The sequence below is a fragment of the Panthera uncia genome (assembly GCF_023721935.1).
Source record: "Panthera uncia isolate 11264 chromosome C1 unlocalized genomic scaffold, Puncia_PCG_1.0 HiC_scaffold_4, whole genome shotgun sequence".
Lineage (NCBI taxonomy): Eukaryota > Metazoa > Chordata > Mammalia > Carnivora > Felidae > Panthera > Panthera uncia.
In genome coordinates, this window is record NW_026057585.1 from 35,141,843 (window position 1) to 35,165,165 (window position 23,323).

At 33.8% G+C, this 23,323-nt stretch overlaps 1 protein-coding gene across 3 annotated transcripts in view; it reads right to left on the minus strand.

Moving 5' to 3' along the window:
• The window catches only part of PRKACB (protein kinase cAMP-activated catalytic subunit beta), a 126,923-nt gene that overhangs the window by 30,748 nt on the left and 72,852 nt on the right, over positions 1 to 23,323 (minus strand). For all 3 annotated transcript variants that reach the window (XM_049616915.1, XM_049616913.1, XM_049616916.1), the window contains 2 exons: positions 7,562 to 7,623; positions 5,004 to 5,132 (listed from right to left, as the gene is read on the minus strand). In XM_049616915.1, the coding sequence (XP_049472872.1) occupies positions 5,004 to 5,132; positions 7,562 to 7,623 (191 nt within the window). The remainder of the gene's footprint in view (positions 1 to 5,003; positions 5,133 to 7,561; positions 7,624 to 23,323) is intronic.

Below are 23,323 nucleotides of genomic sequence, written 5' to 3' on the forward strand. Positions count from 1 at the left end.
AGCACGGGGTTAATATCCAGAACCATTACCCGAAGGGGTAAATACACAAAGGTAAGTGTGAGTGCTAGTTTCATTTGACAATAGCTTAGGACAGTGCTTCTCAAGATTTGGTAGTGAAATATCACTAAATGGCAGAGAAAAGTTAATAAGTAACCCTGGGGGTTTAGTCCATGTTCTACTTTCCAAATACATATAAAATTTATATTTACTTCTTAATATTTGTTGGCTTAAATATGTATATTTAAAAGCATTTATAAATGATTACTTATCAGCTGATTTATTTTTTTCACCAAACACTTGAGGAGTTATTAATAAGGAAGATGGGGTATCTGTCATCACATGCTCCCCTATCCCACCCAGCATGGCACTGTATACTTCTGAGGGTCAAGTTTCAATGAGAGAAGTAGCGAATAGACGACATATAGGGGAAGAGTGTGAAATAAGACTATGGTAGAATATGGAAGAAAGTTATGAAGGGCTGGAAGTAGACTGCAGGGTTCTGTTTTTATTTAATAAATATTAGGAAGATTTTTGATTGAGTAAATAAAATTATATGATACGGTGGGGCACCTGGGTGGCTCAGTCGGTTAGGCATCCAACTTCAGCTCAAGTCATGATCTCGTGGTTCGTGGGTTCGAGCCCCACATCAGGCTCTGAGCCCTGACAGCTCGGAGCCTGGAGCCTGCCTTGGATTCTGTGTCTCCCTCTCTCTTTGCCCCTCCCCTGGCTCACACTCTGTCTCTCTCTCCCTCAAAATAAATAAACATTAACATTTTTTAAAAAAGTTATATGATATGGTAGGAAAACTTTTCTGGCAGTGAGGAAGGTGAATTAATAGAAGGTGAAAAGCCTGGGGTTGAGGAAATTAAGATGTTATTGTGAAAGCCCAGGTAATGTTAATGAGGGACCAAACTAGGTAGTGGTACTTTAGGGATAACAAATACATTTTAAAGGAAAAATAAATTAGGAGTATAGGCACAAAGATCAGACAACCCTAATCAAATTCTTGGTTTATCTTACTAGCCTGTTTGATTTTGGAAAACTTACTTAAATAGAAGGGTCACTGGCTTAAAAGGGAGATTAATATCACACAAGCTGTGGAGATTCATTGATACAGTAAATATAAAGTACCTAGCAATGCTTGACACAATGTATAGAATGAAGAAATATGATTTTCCTTAATTCCTGCACTGATTTCCTTCCCCTCAACCCTTAAGATAGGAACAGCCAAAACTGAAAGGTTTGTGACATCATTAACAGAAAAAGTGACTATAGAGTATTATTTTATTACTCATCTTTGTCAAATTCAAATAAATAAACTTGGAAACATTCAGAGTATAAAATCTTTGTCTTAATTATGAATAAATCTAGAACACTGCCATAGCAGAAATAACTTAGAGTGGCAGCTATTCTTCTGCTATGATTTACCCATGAGGTAACTTTCTCAGTAATTTACTTAACAAGTCACCATCTTGCCAAAAAAAAAAAAAAAGTTATTAAAAACTTATTCCCTAAATACTTTAAACATAAAAATGGCACATTATGTAATCCTTGTCATACATTATGACTAAAGCATATTCTATTAATTCCTTAAGAAAGATAACAAAATATTAGGGGCTATCCAGACACTAACATTTTAACAACAGGTTTAATAAAAAATATTTGATTCAAATAAAAAATTTGAAGCATTTTGTTGTTATGCTGCCAACATGAGTGTACAAATCACCTGCTCTGAGGCCCAATGACCTCATCTAGAAAACAGAACATGAACTAGCTGGTTTCTAAGAGCTCCATGCTCAGATTGTACAAATTAGGGGTGGAGAGTTCAAGGATGAGTCGAAGCTTGGATAAGAGTTCAGAGGGAGGGTGCAGAACATGAAAATAAGAAGAGGGGATAGTCCAGAGATCGAGTGTAACAATCTTTAAAGAGTAGACAGAAGGATAAAATAATAGGAAAAGGCACATTAAAGAAGAGCCCAAAAAGGCAGGAGCATAATTTAAAGAACAAGGGGTTACAGAAGGCAAGGGACAAGGGTTCTAAAACAAGTCCTGTGCTGGGAAAACTGGACAGCGACATGCAGAAAAATGAACCTGGACTACTTTCTTACATGATACACAAAAATAAAACTCAAAATGGATGAAAGACCTAAATGTAAGAAAGGAAGCCATCAAAATCCTCGTGGAGAAAGCAGGCAAAAACCCCTTTGACCGTGGCAGCAACTTCTTATTCAACATGTCTCTGGTGGCAAGGGAAACAAAAGCAAAAATCAACTATTGGGACCTCATTAAAATAAAAAGATCCTGCACGGCAAAGGAAACAATCAGCAAAACTAAAAGGCAACTGACAGAATCAGAGAAGATATTTGCAAATGACATATCAGATAAAGGGTTAGTACCCAAAATCTATAAAGAACTTGTCAAACTCAACACCCAAAAAACAAATAATCCAGTGAAGAAATGGGCAAAAGATGTGAATAGACACTTCTCCAAAGAAGACATCCAGATGGCCAACCGACACATGAAAAAATGCTCAACATCAGTCATCATCAGGAAATACAAATCAAAACCACAATGAGATACCACCTCACACCTGTCAGAATGGCTAACATGAACAACTGAGGCAACAACAGAAGTTGGCAATGGTGTGGAGAAAGAGGATCTATTTTGCACTGCTGGTTGGAATGCAAACTGGTGCAGCCACTCTGGAAAACAGTATGGAGGTTCGTCAAAAAATTAAAAATAGAACTACCCTACAGCCTAGCAATTGCACTACTAGGTATTTATACAAAGGATACAGGTGTGCTGTTTCATCGGAACACATGCACCCTGATGTTTATAGCAGCACTATCAATAACAGCCAAAGTATGGAAAGAGCCCAAATGTCCATTGGTGGATCGATAGATGAATGGATAAAGATGATGTGGCGTGTGTGTGTGTGTGTATAATGGAGTATTACTTGGCAATCAAAAAGAATGAAATCTTGCCATTTGCAACTATGTGGATGGAACTAGAGGGTATTATGCTAAGTGAAATTAGTCAGTGAAAGACAAATTTTATATGACTTCACTCATAGGAGGACTTTAAGACACAGAACAGATGAACATAAGGGAAGGGAAGCAAAAATAATATAAAAACAGGGAGGGGGACAAAAACAAAAGAGACTCTTAAATATGGAGAACAATCAGAGGGTTGCTAGAGAGGTTGCGGGAGGGGGGATGGGCTAAATGGGTAAGGGGCATTAAGGAATCTACTCCTGAAATCACTGTTGCACTATATATGAACTAACTTGGATGTAAATTAAAAAACAAACAAACAAACAAAACACATCATATAAGATGACAAAAAGAGCCCCCTGGTCTTGTTGATTAGGCCACTGGATTGGTGACCCTCAGTAAAGCCGTTTCAGTGGAGCAGCAAAAGGTAGGAGATAAAACAAGGAAACAGCTAAATTGTTGTAAGTTAAAGAATTAATAGGAAGTGATTAAACTATTTTTTCAGGAAGCATGGTTACCAAAGTTACATGATACAGGGCAGTAGACAAAGATGCACAATTAAATGTATTTGTAAACATGTACATGTGTATTTAATTTTAGAAAGACTTAAGTCATTACTCCTTTTCATGTTAGAGGCTAGATTTGTTTTTTTGTTTTAAATCAGAGTTTGGACTGGAACTTCAGACCAGTCTAATGCTGTGCTGTCCAACATGGTAGCTGCGAGAAATTTAACACTTGAAATGTGGCTTATCTGAATGGAGATGTACTGTAAGTATAAAATATACATCAGCTTTTGAAGACTTGGTATGAAGAGAGTAAAATATTTCAATGTTTATATTAATTACATGTACAATAATAATATTTTGGATACACTGAGTTAAATAAAATCTATTAAAATCAATTTCAACTACTTCTTTTTACTTTTTAAATATGGCTACTAAAAAATTAAAATCCTTTATGTGGCTCACATTATATTTTTATTAGACAGCATCAGTCTAGCCACTACCTAGAACCCTGACTACTAGCTCAGTACTATTTCCTCCACATTTTCCTACATCCCAGTAAGCCAAAGTGTTATTCTTGGGAACATATTATCTATAAGATAATCTATTAAGATTTGCCATTCATCTTTTATGTTCCCTTCATCCTAAGTGATTATCAGGAAAATAAAAGCTTAATATTTAAAGCATAACTATCTTCAGACCTCCTGATTCATTAGACACATCAATATGTGATAAATACTTAAAAATTGATTTTTCAAAATGATTTAATTGACATCTAACATATTAGTTTCAGGTGTACAACATAATCATTTGATTTATTTTTTTAATGCTTATTTATTTTTGACAGAGAGAGAGAGAGAGACAGAGTACGAGAGGGGGAGGGGCAGAGAGAGAGGGAGACACAGAATCTGAGGCAGGGTCTAGGCTCTGAGCTGTCAGCACAGAGCCTGATGCGGGGCTCGAACTCACAGACCGCAAGATCATGACCTGAGCCAAAGTCGGATGCTCAACTGACTGAGCCACCCAGGTGTCCCAATCATTTGATATTTTTTATAGTATTAGGATTCCAACTTTTTCTCTGCTTTAACTGACATTTTAAATTAAACAAACTCAATCATACTAAAGTGCTTCTACTGTTGATTAAAATAAGTCACAAAATAAAATCACTAAATTTCTGTTTCCTCACTCTAAAGGTCAAGCACACCTGATCCCTGCATTTTCCACAAGGCGAAAGGTAGTAGAGATACCTGTTCTTTACATGTTGAATTCAAGATTTTGTTAGTAAACATACACATACCTATTATATATGTAATTATTGAAATAATAATGTATCCCCATATACTTAACTATTAACTATGTATCTTACAGACAAGAAATAATAATGAAAATTAACTGCAACAATAAAATTATCTGAAGATATCAATGGAAAGTCGGTATATTGCATCTGTTTAATAATCTAGCTGATAAAACTGAAGTTTGTCAGGTAAATAATAACAAATGCACTAACCTTCTGCTTATCTAAGATCTTCATGGCATAATACTGTTCAGTGACTTTATGTTTCACCAACATGACTCTTCCAAATGAACCTGTTCCAAGGGTTTTTTTCCTTTCAAAATCCTCCAGCCCGGCATTATTCTACAAATACATGAAAAATAAAAGAAACTTTAAAATTAGAAATTCTCATAAGACTATGGTGACTATCACAGATTTAGTTATATATAATCAGAAGAGATAATTTAATTTAAAACTATCCATTTAAAAACAATACAAAGAGACTACTGAGATCCCAGGTTATTGGTTCTATTTTTCCCTGTGAATAAAAAAAGAATCTTAGGGGCGCCTGGGTGGCGCAGTCGGTTAAGCGTCCGGCTTCAGCCAGGTCACGATCTCGCGGTCCGTGAGTTCGAGCCCCGCGTCAGGCTCTGGGCTGATGGCTCGGAGCCTGGAGCCTGTTTCCGATTCTGTGTCTCCCTCTCTCTCTGCCCCTCCCCCGTTCATGCTCTGTCTCTCTCTGTCCCAAAAATAAATAAAAAAAAAAAAACGTTGAAAAAAAAAAAAAAGAATCTTAATATTTGAAAAGAGATTATATTGTAAAACAAAGCATTACATAATATCAGGGAGGAAATAAGAGCCTAAGCTGAAATTAGTACTAAGGATGATAATGAATTCCAATATGAATTCCTAGTATTAGACTCTTAGTATTAGTTCCGTATTTTAATAATTACAAACTGACCAGAAGTATACTGACAAAGGCAATCGTAGATGCCAAACGGTCTCAGTGTACTCACAAACAATTCTAATGAACAGATAAACTGAGGGATCAGAGTCCTTTCTCTGGAGTTACCTCTGAAGAAAGCACTACTTTACTTCATTTATACCTTTGTACAAGCTTATAGGACTAGATAATAATAGCATGAAAGATCCTAATGGCTCTCTCTCTCTCTGATGTTATAATAACCCAGTATTACCTAAAATATAATAATAAGGAAAGAAGAGTTCCTTATTCCCACAAGATAACCAAAAGTCAGAGTCCCAGAACAATAATCAGTCTCTTTTTCTCCTTCAATAGATGCTTTGTTATGAGCAAACATCTTTGTTTGGCTTTGACTATAGCATAGAAGAAAAGAATTGGAGGCATCAATCTATTGAATTTGTTGCTGCCACAACAAAATGAAAATTACTAGGAAGAAATTATGTGCTAAATAGCCACAAGTAGTAATTGCTGACCCATTTGTTTAATAGGTTTTCATTATAAAGATCTCCATGAAAATCCTGGAAAAAAATATGTGTGCACTGTACACAGTCTGTACGGTGTTTAGCTTGAGAAAAATGTGATGCAATATGATTCTTATATAAGCAAGGAATCTGGATAGTTACTGCAGTTCACTATAGCTGGATTTAATCTCTATTGCAAATCAAAGCTTGCCTTTGGAGACATAGCAGAGCTTCTTGCTGAATCATTACAGAGAGAGCAAGCAGCTCTAAGTTTTTACTTATAAAACTTGTTTCCATTAAATTTTAATTTCAAAATGCTAATGATTTTAAATTGCTATGAGATTCTATATCAGTGTAGAAAGAAAAAAAAACCTTGTAATTCTGGTTGAATTATTCAATTTTATGGATTAATGCTTCATTTTTTGGTTTTAGCAAAACAGATTGAAACGTTTAATATAGTCCCCAACTAAGTAATGGAAACTGACTTAAGTAATAGACAAAAAACAGAACATCCCATTTTGCTAGTTATTAATGCTTTTCATATAAATGTGCCATTTTCCTCACCTCTCTTAAATGTTCCATGTTAGATAATGCCTAACTTTTTGTGATCACTAGAGTGACTATGTTTTAAATTACAGATCATGCTCTTACTCTTAATGATGGTATCTTCCTAAAACATAATATTCAGAATTAAATATTTTTTAGTGAGAAAGACATCTGAAATAAAGATTTTTGTGGTAGGAAAATAGGTGTTCGAAATTTAATCTGTTATTAAAGTTCATTAATTATTTATAACTTCAAAAAGATTTTTTGGCAAATATAAATGGCTCTTTTTATACACAGTTTTTAGATCTCAGCTACAATCTAAAAGTATTTATGTAGAATTTACCTCATCCAATGTTTATGAAAAAGGATCTCTGTGTATTTGTTATGTTGCCAATAGCCAAGTATTTGTGATTAAGGATTTGAAACTGCACACTAGTATCCATTTGTGGTAATTAATTAAGATAACAAATATGCTATCAAAGGCACAAATCAAAATTGTTATAATATTAACAAATATCAAGAGTTTGTAGCAGCTTGTAATTAGTATCAAAATTTGTAATTAGATATTATAATGGAAATTAGTTCCTCCTCCAATTTAGGTATATATAAAATTATTAGTTAGCAAATCAAAACATAATGTTATGATAATATTATGGCAAAACTCCCATGTTAAGCTCACTTTTTAAAATGCAACTTGAAAGTTTAATGCTACTTTAAAGTTTCTAAACTAGTAAATTACTTGGGCAAGAATCATGATTTTACATAGGACTTTTAAATCGTAGAAAATTTTAAATATTCCTTACCGGAGTAGGATTTTCCCATTTTTTAAGAAAGTCTTCTTTGGCTTTGGCTAGAAACTCTTTCACTGAAAATAGATTAAAAAAACAAACAAATTTTGTCTTGTAAGAATATTTATATTACATGTAAATATACTTTAAAAATACAGACTTATGTCAACTTTTGTTGCCATGAAATATGTATTCATAACCATGATAAACTAGAGAGCTATTTAGTTTCTGTAAATAAGAAGCAAATATTTTCTTAAATTTCTGAGAATCTCTAATACCATTTTATATGGAGATCACTCTGATAATTTCAAATCTAATAATAAAAACACTGTTCCTGAAAACATACCTGAAAGTAACATAAAAAAGTTATAAATCAATGTAGATCAAAATACTGATTGCTAGTAAGCCATCAGTGATATTAACAAAGCTGTGAAAAGTAACAAGTTGAAGCTATCTGATGAAGTGAACTCATTGATTTGTGGAGTTTCAAAAATAACTGACTTTGATGAAGGGCTGTTTTCAGGTTTATAAAGATTTATGTTATTGGATTTGTGTTTTCTCTGCTGAAGGCAGAGAGAAAAGGGAAGAACATAGGCTACATATAAAGGATGGCCACCAAAGACAAAAACAGAACAAAACATCAAAAACAAAACACTCAAACAGCTTAAAAAAATCTCATTCTATATTTAGAACAAAACTACATGCCTGAATGCCTAATCTAAAATGTACACTAAAGCGTTCAAAACCAGATGTTTATCTAGTGATCAATAACAGCCACATTATCAAGCTGTGGTTTCAAGTTTTAGATTTGTTAAATGACGAATCATTTAAAAGTTTTCCTCTTTTTCATTTTCTTTCCACGAAGTTTTTATAATGACTTCTGTTTACAAAATGACTTCAGGCATTTAAAAACAAATAGGAAAAGGATTCCAGAGATAAGATGGCATTAACAAAATGTATTCTTGTTCTTACAGTTAGGTCTGAGAGCAAAACCTGGTGATTCAAGAGGTATTTATTTTAGTATTTCTTTTTGTTTGGAAGTTCTGAGTATTCCTCGGATATCTAAATCTAAAAATGAAGAAGACAATAGAATTTAAATGGTGTTGAAATAGTAAAAGGCTAGGCAAAATGAACTTAGAGTGGCACCCTGGCATTTATTTCAGAAATACTAAGAGTGATGATGATGATGATAAGAAGAAGAAAAGACCAAACATTGGAAGTGAGAGGCTCATAAATTCTTTAATGAGGTCTCTAATGATGTACTGGTATTAAAGTGAGGCATTTTAAGATATATGTTATTATTTCCTCCTTCACTTTTGTAAAAGAACTTTGCCAAAACACTGTTACTAACCAAAAAGGCTGTTGGCATTCTAAGGGTTTTGAGATTTCAAAATGGTGATGACAAGCACCAAGAGCAGACGTTAGTTTTTAAGTGACACTAAAGTGTTCATTTCTGAAGACATTATTTTACTACTTTATATAAACTGTCACTGTATTTTGCTGTAAAATACTCTCAAAATACCTATTTTAGAAAATTTGAGAAAAATAATTTTTAAAATTAGACTCTCCCCCATTGTATGAAAATCTCCTCCACCAAAACAATGAATCAAATAATTGTACCTCATTATGCAGATATGATCTCATTCTTCCCGGGGGTGGATTTGGGGGTGGATAAGTCTTACATTTTGAGTTTAGGATGGTTCAGGCCATCCTACTTCTAAAAGTTAATGTACTAGTTACAACTGAAGAAGAGTGGTTTTATAAGTAAGATTGTGTTTATTTAATTTATGTATTCTTTTGCATGGAGCAGACATATTTGCAATGGCATTGCTTTAGAGATGACAGCTATGATAAATTAAAAACATAATTTCCTGATAAATGCAACTGTGGCTTTTAAGAAACAACAATTTGTGATTCCCAAAATATACATCTGATTTCCTTTGAAAAATGTTTTTGGTTATCTTCTATTTTTAGAACTTGCACATCAAGTTGCAGTATAAACTCTCCAGATGCCTGCATGAGTATAGATAATTTGGAGACAAGCAAGAGAATCAGGGAAAGAAAAAAAAAATTCTCAACATCCTATTTCAGCTTCTCCTGTCACTTCCTGCTAAGTGGATCTGGAGTTAAGAAAAAAGTAACTGGTCAATGGAAGGACTGGCGTTATTGGCCAAAGATGGTGCATGTACTGCAAGAAAACTTCCTTTTCCCTACTTGGTGAATGAGCTAGACAAAAAATTTCAGGCACTACTTAATTTCATTTGCTAATAGGATATTCAGGAAATTCTTTGAAATGTTCTCTGTACTCATCAATGTTCCAAGTTCACTGATAAGTAACGTTACAGAAAGGAAGTAACAGTTCTCAAAAAGGTCTTACATGAAAATTATCAGAATAGGTATGAATCAAAGTTATTAAATTTTGTGAATTATTTCAACAAATAAGGAGATTCCCTTTTAGAGTAAGGATAAGCATTAATTATAATGTCATTAAATACTTCCATGAAGCAAACTCTTTTCGAAACATTTTTTAATCACGTAAGTATATATACACACAGAAAATCTCTAGTTTATATGTGCACTACTCAGATGCAAAGATGAACATAGTTAACTCTGTAAAAATATAAGTTAACCAAAATATACATCTTATAAATACAAACACCAGAAATAAAATATTTCACAATATGCTGGGTTATGAATAACTCTAAAAACAATAGGCAATCTAGAACCACATGTATTTGCTTTGGTTTTTATTATTTTTAGACAGTGGTGAATTTCACTTTCTAAATGTTTTTCTCTGGTTGTTTAAAAAATTTATACCCACTGACATAAGGTGTTGGCAGCTAATTAACAAAATAAGTGGTGGGAGAGACAGCCACATTCAAACACTGCAGCACATTCAATCCAGACTTCCAGACTTTAGAACTGGAAGTTCTAAATATTTTGGTTTTCTTATTGTGCTCTAATATGTATACGATATCTACATTTAACAGTTTAAACCATTGTGATAGCCTGAAACAGCCCTAAGTTTTGGAGCTTGGCACATCTGAATTGTAATATTGGTCCTAGTATTTCTTAGCTCCATGATTATGGGTAGCTAAGCACCTTACAGTGATTAATAACTCTCCTTAGGAAAAGATCTCAATGAAGAATTTTTCTGCAAGTATATTGTGTTCTGTAACAGTCAATAAAGTACTACAAAAAATGAAAAGGGCACACCAAAAATTAAATCAGTTTCTTCCTAGGAGTATATATTTCAATTATATATATATTTTCCAAATAAATTTATATTCTTTTCAATTTGTATCATTTAGAGATTGCATTGTATTCTGCAGAAATGAGCATACCACAGGAATCTATTCCTACAAATAGGAATGTTTACCCACACTCATGAGATAAAGAAAGAAGAAACAAAGTGACAATTTTTACGTGTTTCCACAAGTGTACAAAAAATGTAATTCTTATCACCCTCAAATGTTTTTGAATATATTTATACACAGGACATAATTTAAAAATTAGATTACAAAGTTCATTTTAAACATTAGGAAAATTCATTAAAAAGTCAAGTATGGCTTATCTTTATTCCATAATATGCAGATAATTTTACAATGAATAAGAATGTTTCCTTAATTAGATTTAGAAAATGTATTTATTAGGCACTTTTGGTTTCTGTGTTAACTATACTACATTACTGCTTATTATATAACAAGAGCATGTTGTTAGTTATAGTATGCCATTTTCCAATGCTTAAAAGAGGTTATCATTCTTGTTTTGCAAGAAGAGTTTAGAAATCTATTACTATTATAGATTACAATTACTCCAGATGTTTATTTCTCTAGTTTATCGTAATGAGAGAAGTGTCACCTCCCTCTCTAACACGTCTTTTACAATAAAAACACAGCTTTATTAAACTTTTATTTAATGTATGTCAGAAAAAAGAAAAGAGAAACAAACAGAAAATAGAACAAAACAATATGAACTCTCTGGGGTAAATATTCAAATAGTAGCTATTTTGTTCAAAATTTACAACAGTATATTTTATTTAAAAAAACCATTCATTAATCTGGGTTATCTAATTTAAGTGGTGTGTATTAATCTTTCTTCTGCTACCCTGCACAACTCCCACTACTTTCCAGTGCTATATTTGTTGTTTCTAAAATATCACATAAAAAGTGCAATATAAATCATTTCTATATACCAAACTCAATATAAAGCTAAACCATTTCGTCCATCAACTAAAATATTGTACTAACTCTGTATACTTTATACAAATATAACTTATGAGGAGCATAACAACTTGCAAACAACCAAAGAAAAAGTTGGAAGGGTAACATTTGTTTTATTAAAAAGTAGTTGCCTACCAGATACTTCTGAAGAGGAGCAAGCTTGTATTCAAAAAAAAAAAATTAATTAAACAATGATTAAATAATGCTCATGAAAACAACATATTAGCACGAAGTCACCTATATACATTGTCTCAGAATATTATGTATAGAAATAGAACATTAATACAGAAACTCAATATTTTGACAGCACATATTCAAATAGGACATCTTACAATTAAATGCTAAAGAAATAAAATCAGTACTTGTTTAGTGTCAAAATCAATACGATTCTAATTCTTAAAACAACTAACAAAAACTTTTAACTCTCAGAGCAATAGTGCTAACAATGTGAAGTGGTGTATGTATTGAAATACACAGCCTGTAACTATTGCAATACCATTACTGGACTTGTGTTATGTATTTGAAACTCTACTGTAGGAAAAACAACATTAATTTCAAAACTTTGTTAACTCCCTTTTGAAAGACATTAGTGTCTTTCAGGCATTTACTTCCTTGGTGCCAGTTTTAACAATCTTTTTAACAACATTTATTGAGCACTGTTTTGTGGTGCCAGAAATTGAGCGAGACTTTGGGAACACTACAAAGAACACATATATTTACATTGTTAAAGAGGTGAAAAGCTAACGGGGAGAGAGATGAAACATTAGAATGCAATATGACAAAAACTACAACTAAGGGAATCATAAGGTACTATAAGAGCTCAAAAGAGGAAATTGGTAGGTAAAAATAAGGCATAGAGGACACAGCATTATGTTAAGTCTTAAGGACAGAGTTCCTCTACCAGATAAAGTTGAGGAAGAAGGGATTCTAGGCTGGGATGATCTTGTGTAAAAAGGTATGGAGGAAGTAAGGGTGCTCAGTTGGTTGGGCGTCCGACTTTGGCTTGGGTCATGATGTCTCAGTTTGTGAGTCTGAGCCGCACGTGGGGCTCTGTGCTGGCAGCTCAGAGCCTGGGGCCTGCTTCAGATTCTGTGTCTCTTCCTCTCTCTGCCCCTCCCATATTCATGCTCTGTCTCTCTCTGTCTCTCAATAATAAATAAATGTTAAAATAATAATAAGGTATGGAGGAAGTATCATGGTTTATCCCAGCATTGGCAACTGACTTGCACAGCTGCAGCATAGGGTATAAGTGCCCTGTAGCAGTGAGGGGTGAAGTGTGTAGGTAAGCAGGTGCCCAAACATGAGGGTAACTGTTTGCCAGGGTGATGCTTTTCAATGTGTCTGAAGGAAAGGGGGTAAACAGAGTTAGTCACAATTGCTAGACCCTATTTGTTCTGGAAAACAAGAAGCAAGATCATTTGCTAAGGAAGAGGGGAGCCAGATGGAGTAAAGAGCAGTGATGGTGGGGATTTGAGGCCTGAGGCTTAAACTTTGATGGCTATCTATGTAGGGAATAAGGGAGGGGGCTATTCCTCTAAAATCTCCTACGAGGGAAGGAGAACGTATCAGGTACTATAAAGAGTGGTAAGTTTCTTAATACCTTTTTTGAAATAATAGTTTAAAACTTTTTACTTTTTAGATTATAATTCATGGGCCTCCTGATCTCTGCAATTAAGTTATTTTCATCTTCCTCCTTTACCTTAATCAAAGCATTAGTCTAAGAGTTATTTGGTATATATCAGAAAGCACAGAACATGATGGAAACGGAGGTTAATTACCTATGAAAACACCAAGTTCTATCAGCAAATAACAGAACAGTACAATCCCTTCCAAAACCTCTGGAAAGTGTAAATCTAGTTAAGTGTCTGTGTTCTGGCGCCCCTATTTCAAACACACCCCTGTTTAGAGCTCTACAATGGTTCTTTTTAAGAATAACCCCACACACATACACTGCACTACAAATATATTCAGTAAACTAAATATAAAACATTCTAGTTGCCACAAAATACCTAATAAAAATGCAATTTATAGCAACAAAGCAACAGAATTATTCTGTAAAAAATGGTTTCCTACCAGATGCTTCTGATGATTTGCGTGCTTGGTCAAAAGGAATAAATAAGTTAAACAGATTAAATAACACATCAAATAACATACCCACAAGAAGTATCTACCCATATGCTCATTAGTATATTTACACATAGAAATAGAATGAAAAACACTTGGGCATCCATATTCAAAAGTGTTTTTATCTAAGGCTTACAACACATTCTTTGGATATATATATATATATATATATATATATATATATATATATGTTTGTTTATGTTTTTTTTTACCAGCCAAACCCTATTCTAGAAATCTGTTAAAAAATATCATATTCTATCCCTTTAATGTGTAGAGCAGTGTGTTCACTTTGCTCAAGGGATGCTTTATTTGCTTCGCCATATTCAAGCAAGTTCACTCAGAGCAAGTTCACTATAATCTTAGAATTTATAGTGAGTGTAAAAAATAACTTTACTGCAATGCATTTGTACATTTCAGTGGATGGGACTAGGCCTACTTTTGTTTTCTAAGATATCATTTGGTCTTGCACAAAATCACAGATGAATGGGTGTTTGGAAATTTAACAGGCGATAAAAACTATATTTCCTATTGCATTATCTATTTTATTCCTCTTTCTTTTTCTTATACTTTTTTTATTGGTTAATTCTTTGTCAAGTCTTGGTTACAAGTGAACAGTATAATTGACTAACTTTCACTAACCTGTTACAAAATAATTTTTTGTGAGACATGTATGTAAATAATCAAATTACAGAAACATTAATTTATTTAACTAATATGTACATAGAGAGATGGATATACCATGAATCCACATAGTGTACTAATTCACAGCTCATGTTATGTACATGCTTTCTCTCCCAACTTGCTCTCTATTTAGGGATGCTGTGGATTTTCTTGGCCATCCAAGTCATGTTTGATTAGAGAAGCTGGATGCTGACAGGATGAGGTAATAAAAACTTAAGCTAAATTTCTAGCCATAAACAACCCAAGTAATCTTTAAAATGCTCTTTCAAGAAATGTGCTTTACTTCCTTAATTGTTCAGAGACTTTTTCTTAGAGTAATATTATATCTATCACAGTCATATGCTAAGGATTTTCCATTCAGTTCTGAATTAAAATATTCTGTCTTGCTATCAGACAGTATAGAGCTGGGAGTGGATCCCTAGTTGATAGGGTGTGTACATTTTCAACTTTACCACACAGTAATACAGTAAGTGGCTCAATATATGTTGTGCAAGTTTATTTTGCCACCATATCTTTGATGACCCATACCCTCAACAAAATGTGTCACTAATATAATGGATATGAAATCATATCTTTTTATGTTTATTTATTTTTGAGACAGAGAGAGAGAGAGAGAGAACCAGCAGGGGAGGGGCATAGAGAGAGGAAGACAGAGAGAGAGAAAGAGAGAGAGAGAGAAAGAGAGAGAGAGAGAGAGAGAGAGAGAGAAAGAGAGTGAGAGGATCCCAAGCAGGCTCTGCGATGTCAGCACAGAGCCCAATGTGGAGCTTGAACTCATGAACCATGAGATCATGACCTGAGCTGAAATCAAGCGTCGGATGTTTAACCGACTGAGCCACCCAGGGGCCCCTAAATTCATATCTTCTTGTTAAAGATTAGGTAAATGTCTCTCAGTAAAATTTTATAATTTTTTTCCTTAAAAGTCTTATTATGTTTTATTAGATTTAGTCCTAGGTTCTTTAGAGTTTGGGTTGCTATTGTAAAAGCAAAATTTATTAAAGCAAAAAGTATTAAAAATTACCATTTGTTTATTACTGATGTATAACTGATGTTTATATATTGATCTTACTGTATCTGGCAAACTCTCTTATTAATTCTAAAATAACATTGGTAGATTCTCTTGAATTCTCTAAGCAGACCTATCATCTGTGAATAATGACAATTTTGTTCCATCCATTTTTTTATTGCCTTACTTACTGTGCAGGTTATGACTAAGAGTTCAATATTGTACAGAAACAGACAATGAGCATCCGTTTCCTGTTCCTAACCTCAGAGACAATGTTTCTAATTAATTTTCTTTTCCCATACTTTACTTGTAAAGCTCTACTTGACTCAATAAATAAATTTAAGAGTATCTCCTCTTTTTCAGTTCTTTGAAAGATTTTGTACCAGACTGAAATTTTCATTCTTTGAATATTTCCTAGAACTTGACTGGAAAACTGCCCAGTCCTAATTTTGTTAAGTTTTGAAAAAAGATTTTAATTATGATTAAATCTTAAATAGGTACAGTTCTCATCAGTTCTTTCAAAAGTCTTTTCCACGAACTAACCTTCGGTTCTGATGGATTTTTATTTTCTATTCTACTGGTTTTTGCTCATGTCTTCCTTAGTCTTTTTCTTCCTTTGATTAACCTTGCCTTGCTCTCTCTACTTATTTACTTGAGTACTTACATCATTAATGTCCTTCTCCTTTCCTAACATAAGCATTTAAAAATTTGTCTCTAAATCCACTTTAGCTGTACCCCACAAATTCTCATTGATAGCTGAATTTTAACTTCATGAGTTTATTCTTGACCTGTGAGTTATTTGACTTTTTGTAATCCCTAAATATAATATTTGTGTGTTTGTTAATCTGTTCAATTAGTCTTTTTTACTGATTAAACTTAATTGCTTTGTGGGCAGAGACTATGGCCTATATGTCAATTCTTTAAAATATCTTGAATATGTTTAGTTGAGTGTTCTATACATTTCTGTGTATTCCCCCGTTACTAGGTGATTATATGAGTTATACTAGCATAACACTCTTTATAAATATCCATAAATCTTACATATTTACAATTTCTCCTTCTAAATGGTCAATTTTGTTTTATATGTTTTGAGGTTCTGTTAGAGATGCCTGGTCTTTTTTCTCTTATATATGTTTTTGTGTGATTATTAATTTTAAATCGTAGTCTGTGACAATTCTACCTCTTGACATTCTTGGAAAGGTCTAATCCTGTTGTATTTGCTGAATATTGTTTATAGTAGATGTGTGTGTATCTATTTTGATTTTGGATTGTGAATTTATGTTTAATTTTTTTAACGTTCATTTATTTTTGAAAGAAAGAGAGAGAGAGAGCATGAGCTGGAGAGGGACAGAAAGAGACGGAGACAGAATCCAAAGCAGGCTCCAGGCTCTGAGCTGTCAGCACAGAGCCCGATGAGGGGCTTGAACTCATGAGCCTTGAGATCATGACCTAAGCCGAAGTCGGACACTTAACCGACTGAGCCACCCAGGCATCCCTGGATTGTGAATTTAAAGTTCAGTTGGGCTTTATCTATGATAAACCTGCAGGGTTTGACTTGGGAATATGTTTTGTATTAGCTTCTGCCTGGCATCCCGTGGATGTTACTAGCCTGGGACTGTCACAATAATTTTATTTTATTTTATTGGTGATTCTTAAACCACATAATTAATACAGATTAAAATGTGAAATTTACTGGAGAAGCAGTTGATTACAAACTCTCAGGAGAGGCATCCCACACACATACACACATTCTTCCCAGGTCCCCAGGAATCTAGGCCAAGAAATACAAGCTTCCTTATTTTTGCCCTGTGTCAGTGGAGAGGTTTTATTTTCTCAACTATGCTTTCACTGAGGTTACAATCCTTTGAGGATCCTGGCTTTACATAGGGGTCTAAGAAATCCTAAGATGCATGGATCTAATAAATTGTCTTCTGTCTCGGTGAGGCCATTTAAAATGAAAGCCCTTTGGCTAGCCAAGGAATGAAAATCTCCTCAGGGTAGTCAAAGTATGCTTCCCCTTACACCTAAGATTTTCATTTACCATTTCACTTTCTGTACACTGAGGGTTTCTATTATATTCTTATAAATTCAGATATTCATTTCAAGGGATGCTTGATACATTTTATTCAGCATTTCTAGATACTCTTGTGTCTTCATTAATCTTTGCTCTAGAAAGCTTTTCAAATGATCTGATCTGTTTGGATTTTTTTTCTTTATAAGACAAGTTTTGTGTTAAGTTGTAAGATGCAAAGATAGCTAGATGTTTGTAGAGCTTTTTACCTTAGAAATTCAAAACTCCTATCAGGATGTATTCAGGTATTGGGGCACCTGGGTGGCTCAGTCGGTTGAGCGTCAGACTCTTGGTTTCAGCTCAGGTTATGATCTCACGGTTTGTGAATTCAAGCTTCACATTGGGCTCTGTGCTGGCAGCGTGGAGCCTGCTTGGGATTCTCTGTTTCCTCTCTTTCTCTGCGCCCCCCTCTCCCTCTTGTGCTCTCTCTCTCTTAAAATAAAGAAATAAGCTTTTTTAAAAAAAGGGATATATTTAGGTGTTGGTGTTTGTGTTAATCTTTGTCAAAATATAATGAGCTCTTTGAGTCTATAGATTCAGAGTTTTTTTCCAACTAAGGAGTTTTCCTGAATCATATTTTTTATTATTGCTCCTGTTTTATTAGTCATCATCTGTTCTGAAGGAACGCTATTCGTTCAATGTAGAGTTTCCTACTTTTATCTGACATACTTTTTACTTCATAACTTTTATCTTGTCCGTTCCCCTGACATTCTAGTAGGATTTATCAAGCTAGTTCTTCATATCATTAATTTACTTTCCTGCAGTGATTATTTTGCTTTTTAATGCTTCTAAGGCAGCTTTATGTTCTGCAAATACCAGGTTCATCTTCTTATAACCATCCCTTATCATATCATTAGTATTCCTTTTCTGTTCCTGCCTCTCAGCCAGTTCTTTTCATCCTAGTCTCTCTCTCTTTCTTTTATCATTCAAGTAAACACAGATTCATGTTCACTTGGAATTTTTAAGAATTGAACACAGACTACCTATAGTTTCTTATTTTTAAACCCTTCCCACAAATATTTTCAAAATATAAGTTCACTCTTTTCCTCCTGAAGTCTGTGATTTATCCTTAAGTGATGCATAATCTTTCATAGGCTCCATATTGTTGCTTTTCTTGTTTATCCATTTTTAAACAATGAGAAACCTTTTAAAACTTTGGGGCACCTGGGTGGCTCGGTCGGTTAAGCTTCCGACTTCGGCTCAGGTCATGATCTCACGGTCCGTGAGTTCAAGCCCCACGTTGGGCTCTGGGCTGACAGCTCAGAGCCTGGAGCCTGTTTCAGATTCTGTGTCTCCCTCTCTCTCAGCCCCTCCCCTGTTCATGCTCTGTCTCTCTCTGTCTCAAAAATAAATAAACGTTAAAAAAAATTTTTTTTTTTAAAAACTTTACAAATACACCCAAATAAGGTAGTTTTTCTCACCTCCTATTTTGAGAGTGTTAGAATCAACTTCTCAGATATTTTAATTGGTACATATTCATAATATCAGTTAAATAATACAGGGACTTTCAGAAATGGGAGTGGAGCTAGGACTACAGGGTATCTGGCCGGTGGTGATACCTACCAAGTCAGGGAAGAGCCCTGTTATATCTGGAAGTAGAATAGCCACGTTTTCAACTTGGAATAGTCTAACAAATTCTTGGATGTCCAGACAGTTTTAAAACGAAAGTAATCACAAGTGTTGGATCTTCTACTCATCTCCACAAGTCTCTTTCTTGTAAGCTTCATCCATCCCTCCAAGTTAGTGAGAGTGAAACTACTATCTACTTATTTTCCATGAAGGCAAGCTCCTCAAAGTAAAACTGTCGCTTAGACTTTGGTGTCTGATCTTTTAATCTGATAGTGCACATTTCTGGGCAAGTACACTTTCTTAAAATCAAAACTGATACACTGATTTTCCAGTTTTGTGTCCTTATATTTTTAATCTAGAAAATATAGACCTAGAAAGGGGAGTTAAGTAAATGTTTGTGATCAATTCTGTAACTTTCCTGTCATTCATAGTAGGGTAAGCTTCTTCAGAGATTTGCTCTCCACTGGAGCTAGGCCAATAAGAGTTCTCATCTGGAATTTTGGAATAAGGGTGCTAGTTATATTCTGATAAGCATATGAACCAAAAATTAAAATACATGACTGGTATTTTTCATTGATAACGTAAGAAAAGTACTCAAATATGGGTAGTTTTTAGTCATTCGTTTATTCTACAAGAATCTATGAATTCATTACTATGTTTGGTGCATAGGGGTAAACTATGGGAAACACATAGATGAACTCAGCACCACTACCCTCTACTGAAGGAGTTCAAAGTTTGGAGACTGGAAACTGACATGCCAGGATATAACTTCAGTATAATACAAAAATTGTTTTGGGAGTATAGGGGAATCACCTAACTCTACAGAGTCAATGATGAAGGCATTTGAAAAGCATAGCTGGTTTTCATAATTTTTATGATAAAATACATACATATGAAAAGGTAGCAAGGAATAATATGTAGTATAGCTAGATCAGAACTTTATGAAAGAGATGCAGATAAAGCCAGAATGGTAGGTAACTGATCTTACATGCCTTACTTTAAGGAGTTTAACCTTGATATTAGATACAATAAGGAATAACTGAAAGTTTTCATGTTGGGTTATGAAATGGGCATACTGGCATTTAAAAAATGGCAGCACATTAAGTGGTCTGGAGGGATATAAAACTGGAAGCTGAGAAACGAGTGAAGCAGTTACTGCAATAGGGCTGAGAATATACAGAATACCTAATCTTAGGCATTCCCAGTGTTAGTGAGACTAGAGAAAATTGAGTGATTTCCGAGACATTTCTGATGTAGAATCAATACAAGTTAATGGCTGAGTGCATGCCTGGGGTAGGTTAAAAACAAGTTAGGAATGACTACAAGGTTTCTGTTTTAAATTCCTGTGTGGGTCTGGGATTATTAACAGAAATCAGGATCAATGAAAAAGGAATAGATTTGGGATAGAAAGAAAATTCACTTTTGAACTGAATGTTCAGGTAACATCTGAAGATGTGGGCATGGATGAGATCATTCAGAGAGAATATAGCATTAAGAGAGGTCCAAAGATAGATTCTCTGAGAAACCTAACACTTAATAGGCAGGAAGGAGAAAAAGAGTAGCTTTTTAACTAGAAAAATACCACGTGCACATAAATACCACATGTATGGCTATAAACTCAGATGAAAAAGTCTAACATTTGCTTATTTTTACAAATAAAATCACACTTCATTTGTAATTTTCCACCTTTTGATGGCTAAGGCTTGTAACCACTTATGACAGGAGTAAAATTAGTTGAAATTGGATAATACTGAAAAGTCAGAATGTCTAATTGTGATTACTATGATTCCTGTGTTAGACAAGCCAATATGGCCAAGTGTATCAAATACTACCTGAATAATCCATAGATTCTTCAAAGAGAAATAAAGCAATAGAGAAGCAGCAACAATCTTCTTCAGCTACAACCAATACATCCAACTGTAAAACCTCTAGAACACCACAGTGGCTACCTAAAAATTCTGTTTTATACCGAACTTTCAAAGAGAAAACACACATTGGCCAGAGTCAAAGAAATCTAATATTTAAAGTATGAAAACCAGGCATATTCAATTTTGATACCCATAGAAATCCTAAGAAATGTTAACATGTTAATTTTGTAAATATTAGCCCAAATTTAAAACACTAATTCAGAAGGATCTGTCTACTAACAGGAAAATAACAGGAAAATAACAATAACAATTCTTAATGTCTTGCATATAAAAACGTCCGTTAATGTCTAACATCATTTCACAAACAAATACTTAACAGTGTGGAAGAGGCTTATGTTATATGGAAACAGGAGAAAAGAATATTTACTGGCAGTAATGAGGTGATCTTCATTTATGGAAGAAAAGGTACATCTGTTTTGAATTCTATCCTTATATAGCAAAAATCCAACTCTCAGGTTCTGGATTCCAATTCCAAATCTTTTAAGTGTAAATTATAGACTGTTACGTTATAAGAAAAATAATATAACAGTTTTCCTAAAAATGTCTTCAATTCAAGGGTTAACTTATAAATATCCTCTTTAGTTAAGCAAAAAGATGCTAATGAATTATGCTGTAAGCAAATATTTCTCACTCTAACAACAGGATATCTATTTTTAGCTGCAGGTTTGGCTTAAAGTGAACAGCTCTCACCCTATGATAAACTGCAGTATATACTGTAAGATATTTTCTCAAAAAGCATTTTTGGAAATGTTTCAAAAAAATAAGTCACATTATAAAAACATAAAAGGAAACTAATGATCATGAAAGTACTTATTCTAACAAATTATTTCCCCCAAAAAAAGTATCTCTGAAAAATTTTAATAAAGCCTCTAAAACCAAAATGCACATATTTATTTCATCATTAAATCTCTATTTCTCAAAGAACTGTAGTTAAAAGCAACCAGTAAACCAACAAAATTCTGGCAGCATCTTATTCAAGACTAGGGTTTTTTTTAATGTAATAAAAAAGAAGCTAACAAGACTTAACATTAGAATGACAAAGCCAATAAATGGAAAGTTCAATTATCTTCAGGATCAGATAATAAAAAGAAATTCCTCCCTTATCACGGTGGGTCTTTTACTCACTAATTTATAACACAATTAGTAACAACAGTATTTAATGAATACAATAAATCAAACCATAAAGAAAATTAGAAAATGATTATTGGTATCGACTATTAATAGTGGTTTTACTTGTTCACAGTTCTCAATGGATTTTAAAAACAAATTACTATAATGCCAAAATGCAAAAGCATCAATAGAAAATGTAATTCACTGTAGCTCTGGCTTTACAATTGCCCCTTTAGAAAATATTTTTCCCTCGTATAGTTAAATATTTCTAAAAAAATATAGCTGCAGTGGCTCCGAGAGCATACTTACCACTCATGATGAAAACCAACCTTTCCAAAACATATTGCTCAAAACAACAATCCAACAGCAAAGGGAGTTATGCTAATCTCTAGAGGTGGAAGAACCGATGGTGTAAACACATACACTGGAACATGCAGCACACAGAAAATGAAAATAGCTTTCTTTTGTTTAAAAAAGAAAAGCCCCTAGAAGCAAAGCATAACTGCCCAGCATGAGATATCACTAGTAAACATCAGATTAATGCCAAAGATGTGTATAACTAGATTTAATTTCTTTCAAGCTGGTTATTCTAGCCTCCTTCATATACCACTAGAACAACTCAAAATGGCAGGGAGAAAATGTTCAAACCAGGATGTATAAGATGTTCTCAATTATATCAGCATGAGTTGTTACCACGGCAACATTAGACCAGAATTATCGGTTCACTTGTAACCAAGGAGTAGCTTTTCTAAAGCTTTAATCAAGCAAGACAAATAAAATATCTTTTTATTTTAGAGCCACATGATTTAAAAATTACCATGTTTCTTAAATTTAAGCAGTTATCTACCCTTTTTACATCTTTCAAAGATCTAAAAAAAATTGCTGTTTTCTTCAAATACTCACACAATCCCATGTTGAACCTGGCAAGGAACAAACAGCAGAATGATTGCACCTAAGCGTCTTTCAATTACACCAGCTCTTACTGCTAGCTGTGGACCTCACTGATATTAAAATGCTGTGTGCTGTTGCTAGTGACTATTGGCGATGAATCTTATTGCCCAGATC